Here is a 9,457-nt window from a genome sequence, read left to right on the forward strand (position 1 = left end):
CTTGGACGATCTACTTGTAAAGGCACCCTCTCAAGAGGCATGCCAACACAGCCTGAACGTTGCACTGGAGACTCTCCAGAGTTTCGGGTGGATCATCAACTTTTCAAAGTCAAATCTGACCCCGACCCAATCGCTGACATATCTTGGCATGGAGTTTCATACTCTCTCAGCGATAGTGATGCTTCCGCTGAACAAACAGCGTTCACTACAGACAGGGGTGCAATCTCTCCTTCAGGGCCAGTCGCACCCCTTGAGACGCCTCATGCACTTCCTAGGGAAGATGGTAGCAGCAATGGAGGCAGTCCCTTTCGCGCAGTTTCATCTGCGTCCACTACAATGGGACATTCTCCGCCAATGGGACGGGAAGTCGACGTCCCTACACAGGAACGTCTCCCTTTCTCAGGCGGCCAAGGATTCTCTTCAGTAGTGGCTTCTTCCCACCTCATTGTCAAAAGGAAAGCCTTTCCTACCCCCATCCTGGGCGGTGGTCACAACGGACGCGAGTCTGTCAGGGTGGGGAGCAGTTTTTCTCCACCACAGGGCTCAAGGTACGTGGACTCAGCAGGAGTCCACCCTTCAGATCAATGTTCTGGAAATCAGGGCAGTGTATCTTGCCCTACAAGCCTTCCAGCAGTGGCTGGAAGGCAAGCAGTACCGAATTTCCACCATATCCGCAGTTCACATCCCGGGCGTAGAAAACTGGGAAGCAGATTTTCTCAGTCGCCAGGGCATGGACGCAGGGGAATGGTCTCTTCACCCGGACGTGTTTCAGGAGATCTGTTGCCGCTGGGAGATGCCGGACGTCGACCTAATGGCGTCCCGGCACAACAACAAGGTCCCAACATTCATGGCACGGTCTCAAGATCACAGAGCTCTGGCGGCAGACGCCTTAGTTCAGGATTGGTCGCAGTTTCAACTCCCTTATGTGTTTCCTCCTCTGGCACTGTTGCCCAGAGTGTTACGCAAGATAAGGTCCGACTGCCGCCGCGCCATCCTCGTCGCTCCAGACGGGCCAACGAGGTCGTGGTACCCGGATCTGTGGCATCTCGCGGTAGGCCAACCGTGGGCTCTACCAGACCGACCAGACTTGCTGTCTCAAGGGCCGTTTTTCCATCTGAATTCTGCGGCCCTCAACCTGACGGTGTGGCCATTGAGTCCTGGATCCTAGCATCTGCAGGGTTATCTCAAGAGGTCATTACCACTATGAGACAGGCCAGAAAACCCACATCTGCCAAGATCTACCACAGAACGTGGAAGATATTCTTATCTTGGTGCTCTGCTCAGGGAGTTTCTCCCTGGCCATTTGCCTTGCCTACTTTCTTTCCTTCCTGCAATCCGGTTTGGAAAAAGGTTTGTCGCTCGGCTCCCTTAAGGGACAAATCTCAGCGCTCTCTGTATTTTCTCAGAAGCGCCTAGCAACACTTCCTCAGGTACGCACGTTCCTGCAGGGGGTTTGCCGATTAGTCCCTCCTTACAAACGACTGTTAGAACCCTGTGATTTGAACAGAGTGCTGATGGTTCTTCAGAAACCACCATTCGAGCCTATGAGAGTTTTTTCCCTCTCACGCCTTTCGCAGAAAGTGGTTTTCCTTGTGGCAGTCACTTCACTTCGGAGAGTGTCTGTCCGGGCAGCATTGTCGTGCAAGGCCCCCTTCCCGGTGTCTCACCAGGTCAAGGGGTTCTGCGTCCGGTTCCGGAATTTATCTCTAAGGTGGTTTCCCCCCTTTCATCTCAATCAGGGTATCCCCGTACCCTCTGTTTGTCCTCATCCAGTTCACCAATGTGAAAAGGATTTGCACTTGATTAGATCTGGTGAGAACACTCAGACTCTACATCTATCGTACGGCGCCCCTGCGCCGCTCGGATGCATTCTTGTCCTTGTCGCTAGCCAGCGTAAAGGGTCGCAGGCTTCCAAATCAAGCCCGGCTCGGTGGATCAAGGAACCAATTCTCGAGCTTATCGTTCTGCGGGGCTTACGGTTCCCTCAGGGCTGAAGGCCCATTCTACCAGAGCTGTGGGTGCGTCCTGGGCTTTGAGGCACCAGGCTACGGCTCAGCATGTGTGTCAGGCGGCTACCTGGTCCAGCCTCCACACTTTCACGAAACACTATCAGGTGCATGCCTATGCTTCGGCGGATGCCAGCATAGGCAGACGAGTCCTTCAGGCGGCAGTTGCCCACTTGTAGGAAGGGGCCGTTTTACGGCTCTACTACGAGGTATTATTTACCCACCCAGGGATTGCTTTTGGACATCCCAATTGTCTGGGTCTCCCAATAGAGCGACAAAGAAGAAGGGAATTTTGTTTACTTACCGTAAATTCCTTTTCTTCTAGCTCTAATTGGGAGACCCAGCACCCGCCCCTGTTTTTTTGTATATACATGTTGTTCATGTTGAATGGTTTCAGTTCTCCGATATTCCTTCGGATTGAATTTGCTTTAAACCAGTTTATTGGCTTTCCTCCTTCTTGCTTTTGCACTAAAACTGAGGAGCCCGTGATCCCACGGGGGGTGTATAGGCAGAAGGGGAGGGGCCTTACACTTTTAAGTGTAATACTTTGTGTGGCCTCTGGAGGCAGTAGCTATACACCCCAATTGTCTGGGTCTCCCAATTAGAGCTAGAAGAAAAGGAATTTACGGTAAGTAAACAAAATTCCCTTCTTTTTCTTTCTTTCTGATATCTGTCAAATTTTAACTTTTGGGTAGAAATCTTCCTTAATGAAGAAAAAAAAAAAAAAACCCCTCATAAAATCTGGTGTGCGCATTACAAAATGTGACAACCATTTTTCACATAAATGACATTTTCACTTTTCTTGGTCACTTGGCTTCACCATTGAGACAATACATCCAATTCTGCGAACTGTCTGGGCCACTGACTTTGTGCAGATGTAAATCTCCACATACCGCAATATTCCTACATTTACACATCCCTGACCGTACAGTCCGGCTCTGCTCACACGGCCTCTGCTGCAGACTCCATAGTCTCAGTGTTGCATGCAGCGTCATGCTGCCCATCAATCTCCTGTGATAACGATTCTGCGCTGTGCCGGCGTCTTCACCACAATGTGAACCAATGCCTAGGGTGTCAGTAATGGAAGTGGTGGTGCTGATAGCTCCGGGGCGGCACGGTGGCTCAGTGGTTAGCACTGCAGTCTTGCAGCGCTGGGGTCCTGGGTTCAAGTCCCACCAAGGACAACATATGCAAGGAGTTTGTATGTTCTCCCCGTGTTTGCATGGGTTTCCTCCAGGTTCTCCGGTTTCCTCCCACACTCCAAAGACATACTGATAGGGACTCTAGATTGTGAGCCCCAATGGGGACAGCGTTCCTGATGTATGTAATGCGCTGTGGAATTAATAGCGCTATATAAATGAATGAAATTATTATTTATTATTATATATTCAGTCCGTCGGTATATTACTATAACATCAGTGTGGTGGCTCCAGTGGGAAGATGCTACCGTATACTGGCCATGTATTCATACAAACTGCTGTAGCTATGGCCTAGTTGATGGCCAAACATGCCCATGTGGAGTTTTCATTCACTGAGGACAATTGTGAGAAATTGAAAGGAAAAGTACATTTGGAAATTGTAGAAATTAATTTATTTCACAAGTGCAAAAGCCGATTTCCAAAATTGCAAGTTACCCCCTAGGACGGTGATCAGGGATAAGATGCTAATCACTGAGGATTAAATAGTTGGGACTTGTGGAAATAGTGGAGCGATGTGCACGGCTCTCTGATTCCATATGAATTATTGTCTATGGGGCTTCCAGAGTGTCTGCACCATTCATCGTGGGGCTGCAAAACCCCATTCTCAGGTTACCTAGCTCTAATTTTGGGATTCCTGGTGGTCCTGAAGGTCAGACCCCTAGCGATCAGCAAGTTATCCACCTATCATGTGCATGGGGAATAACTGGCTATATTGGGTGGGGAAATCCTATATTCTACTATATGACCTGGTGATGACATCGGAGCGCCCTCCCTTTTGTACATTGTTAATCCTCCATTCATTTTCTGTATTTCAGCCACAGAAGGGAAAACAGACCCCGAGCCCGGTCGACTTCACTATAACACCAGAGACTTTGCAGAACGTTAAAGAGGTAGGTGTGAGCTAGGAAATCATGGCTGACGGCGGTTCACTATTTCTCTGGATGGATCCTGGACCATCTAAATCTGGGTCCAGTTCGGCATCTCCAAGTGATGTTTACACAGGCTCCACCATTCATAATAGCTGATATCACAGCTCCTACTCCCTTCACAATGGCCTTTGCACACACTCATTAGACACTTCAATATAATATATAGGGCACTGATCTATTCATTGTGGCTAATATACATGTAAAATTTACTGAAAAGGTAAAAGAAATGAATTTATAAATAATGCCCCGCCTATGTCCAAATTGCAACATTTATTATTATTATTATAGAATGTGATATTTTAAAAAGAGATTGAGGACTTCAGTGGCCCTACGAGTACATGGGATTTTATTTTTTAAGCCCTCTAATAAGTTGGCATTATTGGCAGCCCTAACATTGGAGAAGAAGAAACCGGTCCAGGATGCAGGTGATCAGCTGCCGACCCAGCGATGCCACCTAACATCAGAAAGTCCCAAAAAAGAAGGGTCGCCTTGCTCAGTGACATACTAAACTAGTGCTGGGCAAAGTGTGGCCCACGGGCCTCATCCGGCCCTTGTTGCTGTTAGTCAGTCTTGCAGACTGAGATAGCCAAAGAGTTGAAAACAGTGGCCCGCACTATGCCAGTCAGCTGCTGCCCGCTCCCCAATGTTAGTGCCGTTTGCCTTCACGGGAAGCAAACAATGGTGAACACCTTGGTGGGTGTTGTGCGGAGCATCAGTGCCACTGAGGCCGGAGCAGAACACCTGGGGAATGGGAGCAATGGTAGAATGGTGTGTATGGGATGTTTGCATGTATGTAGGAGGCTGCATGGGGGCTTATAATGTATATGAGTGGCTTTGTCCACCCATACCTGTCCACCACCATTAACTTGAGAACGGCGGCAGCTATAGGCATAGAAGTGGTGTTTAGGTATAGTAAAGTAGCCATGCGCTACACAATGAAACCACCTATAGCACCACCTGGTGGAAAACAACGGAGTTAGCATTTTTTATCTCAAACGGAACGAGATTAGAGAAATAAAGTGAATTACAAAGTTGCAGGGCATCATCAATTCAATACAAATCGACACCTTGCATACAGAAATGCTGTGATTAGAGTATGTTGGCTGTGTGGAGCGGCCTCCGCTCACCTGACCTGACCCCATTGGACTTCCTTCTGTGAGGTCACATCAAACAGCAGGTGTATGCGACCCCTCCACCAACATTGCAGGACCTACGACCACGTATCACAGATGCTTGTGCAAACGTGTCACCTACCATATTGCACAACGTGCAGCAAGATACAGTATGCTGTGCAGAGTCCAGATGTGCATTGCAGCTGACGGGGGTCACTTTGAGCATCAAAGTTAAATGAGCGCCATATGCGTGACCAGCATTCAATGTTTTGGGGGGTCATGGGTTTCATATCATAGCATTTCTGTACGCAAGGTGTCGATTCGTATTGAATTGATGATGCTCTACAATTTTTTTTAATTCTTTTTTTCTTTTCTCGATCTCGTTCTGTTTTCAAGATAAAAATGCTAACTCCGTTGTTTTCCACCAGGTGGCGCTATAGGTGGTTTCATTGCATAGCGCATGGCTACTTTACTATACCTAGACACCACTTCTATGCCTATAGCTGCCGCCGTTCTCAAGTTAATGGCGGTGGACAGGATATGGGTGGACACTGTATAGGGGACCTCTGTGTGCGCTCATCCTTTATGTACGGGGCTATGTGAGGGCTCATGCTGTATATAGGGGGTTCAAGCATGCTTAATTCTGCTCAACATTAATACAATTGAGATTATAAAATAGAAATTAATGTTAATATTGAGCAGGATTCACTTCAGCCTATTGCTTCAGCCCTTCACAGCAGTCACTCTCTCATGTGGCCCCTCAGGAATCTTGTTTGCCCACCCCTGCACTAGATGCCTCCATGCGTCACTCTGATCTGCCTTGATTGTGGTGCAGTAACAGTATCTCAGCAGGGGCGTTCGTACAATAGTGTCTCACGGTATGTATCAGCTGCCGGCGGCCGTAGGTCCAGGGATTGTATCTGTGGTTCCAGGTTCTGCCTCATTTCAACCATGTTTTAAGTCAAACTCTTAAGGAACGACGCTCGCTTTGAAATCTTTTGTACTGGAGTACGGTCCAGTGCTGCCCTCTGCTGATGTGTGGATGGAATATGCATCTCATATATTTTATATATACACCCCTTTTAAAAAGATAAGTGCACATTTCAGCAGTACAGTATGTAAGGAACATATAAAGCAAAACCAGCTGTGCAATTGCTGCCAGTCCACCTTGCACCTCGGCCATTGATGAAGAGTAGCTGCTCCCGATCTGTACCGCGTCACAACAAGCCTGTCCAGGATCATTAATCAGAACCGGACCTGGGAAGAGATAAGTCCAGAGCCTGCAGACTGGTAGAGGACGGACAATCCCAGGGATGGGGAGAGGCTGCAGAGCTGAGCACTCAGAACGTGGCTCATGTATAAGGCTCATATAGAACATATATTAAACCTGTACATAATAAGGAGACGACCAGCAGTGGCCGGGGAGGAAAATGTAATCTATATGGATTATATTGTACTGACGTCTGTCCCATTCCTTTGTAAATGTGTGATCTGTGTGTCTTGCAGAGAACATCGCTGCCTCGGTTTCTCATCAGAGGACATCTGGACTCCACCAACTGCGTCATCACTCAGCCCCTAACCGGGGAGCTCCAGGTTGAGACGTCAGAGGTCGCCATCAAGAGTATCGAGCTGCAACTGGTCCGGGTGGAGACATGCGGTGAGTGTACAGCCACCGGGAACAGAGACTGCGCCATCAGGGGAGGTAGATCAAACGCAACGCAAAGAAACCGGTCCAACTGAGGCTACTGGCCCAACTAACACGGACTGCAAAATACTGTCACAGCACAGACTGCTGGGATGTGTAGTTTTGCTACTAGCCCAGTAGTTTGCACTTGTTGCAAGTCCGTACATTGTAGCCAGTGAATCAAACAACGTTCCCCACGTAGGATGTTTGTTTACGGACTGTTAGGTGCGAGATCAGGAGGTGAGGCATCTGTGTAAAGGCCCAGTCACATACAACGACTTACCAGCGATCCCGAAAACGATGCGACCTGATAGAGATCGCAGGTAAGTCGCTGGGAGGTCGCAGGTGAGATGTCACACAGTCAGATCTTACCAGCGATGCAGGAACAATACAGGTCGCAGTAGCGACCTGTATAACGATCTCAGCAGTCACTGTCACCCTGTCACACAGTGTCAAACACAGTGATGTGTCCTGCCCAGCAGAACATCACCTTTGAAGAAAATGGCCTGGACCATTCTGTAACAACTAGAGATCTCACAGCAGGGGCCTGATCGCTGGTAGGTGTCACACATAACGAGATCGCTAACGGGATCGCTACTGCGTCACAGAAACCGTGACTCAGCTGCGATCTCGCTAGCGATCTCGTTATGTGTGACTGTACCTTTTATACAGCCAGCACCTACCTCTTATCAGGGGCTCTGATCGCTGCTATAAACACTTTGGATGCTGCTGTTAATCTCTGGCAGCAGCATTTATATTATCGCTGTGTGTGGTGTGTGTGTGGTGTGTGTGTGGTGTGTGTGTGGTGTGTGTGTGGTGTGTGTGTGGTGTGTGTGTGGTGTGTGTGTGGTGTGTGTGTGGTGTGTGTGTGTGGTGTGTGTGTGGTGTGTGTGTGTGGTGTGTGTGTGTGGTGTGTGTGTGGTGTGTGTGTGTGTGCGCAAGCCAGTCATTGTTTCAGTAATCTCTCTTCCCGAAAATAAAGGGTATAAAAAGTGATCAAAACATTGTGCATGAACAGAAATATCACCTACAGAAACAGTGGCTCACAGCATTGAAAAAAAAACTCTTACACAGCGCCCTCCACTGAACAAGGAAAAAAAATATTTTTTTTGAATCCCTGAAATATAAATATCATAGGTTCTCAGGAGAAAAAGAGCAAAATAAAAAATGCCAGTCATGAATGGCTTAAATCGCCTGCATAGAGTTGAAGGAGACTGTAACTGCCTACAGCTTACTGAATACTGGCGCGCATGGATCTGTGAGCTCCCCCTGGTGGTGGCTGTATGTAGTCACCATTTTATCAGTTGGGGTATATCCCCACTTAGTGAAAGCGTTTTTTTCCACGCCAGACCCTGGATGATATTAAGTCCTCAGCGTTAACTACTCAGTGTTGTGGATGTGAAATCTGCGGCAGGTCACTTTACTCGCCTGCGCACGTCCTTAATGAACATGGTGCAGGATGAGAAATAAGAAATTAATCCGTACAGAATGTTTATTGAAATTATGCGGTGATGATGTGGAGAAATTTTTTTGCTTCCGATTCAAGGTTGTGCGGAAGGTTACGCCAGAGATGCCACCGAAATACAGAACATTCAGATAGCGGAGGGAGATGTGTGCCGGGGTCTCCCCATTCCCATCTATATGGTATTTCCCAGATTATTCACCTGTCCGACTCTGGAAACTACCAACTTCAAAATAGGTAGGTTTTCTCTTTGCATATGATATAACTGTGGAATCAGGCGGATCGCATGGTCTCTGTAATAACCTGATGGTGATGGCTGCCTCCTGTCCTCCGCAGAGTTTGAAGTCAACATTGTCGTGGTTCTTCAGGACGATCATCTCATCACAGAGAACTTCCCTCTCAAGTTGTATAGAATTTAATACTTACTAACACGTGGAGCCAAATTCATTTTTGCCCATTATTGTATTTTTTTTTTTTTTTTGTATCGTCAAAGATTTGGGATGTTTTCAACTAACTCCTCAATTACAACTTTAAAAAAAATAAAAAATAAAAAAAATGGAAAATTGTTATACAAGTGTTCTCTGGAGTAATTTTATATACTGCTAAAATTCAATATTTCTTCGGCGCTCCATTGGGAGACCCAGACGATTGGGTGTATAGCTACTGCCTCCGGAGGCCACACAAAGCATTACACTAAAAAGTGTAAGGCCCCTCCCCTTCTGGCTATACACCCCCAGTGGGATCACTGGCTCACCAGTTTTCTGCTTTGTGCGAAGGAGGTCAGACATCCACGCATAGCTCCACTGTTTTTAGTCAGCAGCAGCTGCTGACTATGTCGGATGGAAGAAAAGTGGGCCCATATGGGGCCCCCAGCATGCTCCCTTCTCACCCCACTTTTGTCGGGTGTTTGTTAAGGTTGAGGTACCCATTGCGGGTACGGAGGCTGGAGCCCACATGCTGTTTTCCTTCCCCATCCCCCCTCAGGGCTCTGGGCGAAGTGGGATCTTACAGGTCTCCAGGCACTGAGACCGGGCTCCATCCACAGACCCAGAGAACCTGCTGGAT

General features: G+C 47.8%; 1 protein-coding gene across 2 annotated transcripts in view; it reads left to right on the top strand.

The window, feature by feature from the left end:
- The window catches only part of VPS26C (VPS26 endosomal protein sorting factor C), a 45,431-nt gene extending 36,465 nt beyond the window's left edge, over positions 1-8,966 (top strand). For both annotated transcript variants that reach the window (XM_075332909.1, XM_075332906.1), the window contains exons 6-9: positions 4,021-4,095; positions 6,753-6,903; positions 8,477-8,629; positions 8,729-8,966. In XM_075332909.1, the coding sequence (XP_075189024.1) occupies positions 4,021-4,095; positions 6,753-6,903; positions 8,477-8,629; positions 8,729-8,811 (462 nt within the window). In that variant the 3' untranslated portion in view covers positions 8,812-8,966. The remainder of the gene's footprint in view (positions 1-4,020; positions 4,096-6,752; positions 6,904-8,476; positions 8,630-8,728) is intronic.
- Positions 8,967-9,457: the final 491 nt, after the last annotated feature.

Source organism: Anomaloglossus baeobatrachus, chromosome 2 (genome assembly GCF_048569485.1).
Source record: "Anomaloglossus baeobatrachus isolate aAnoBae1 chromosome 2, aAnoBae1.hap1, whole genome shotgun sequence".
NCBI lineage: Eukaryota > Metazoa > Chordata > Amphibia > Anura > Aromobatidae > Anomaloglossus > Anomaloglossus baeobatrachus.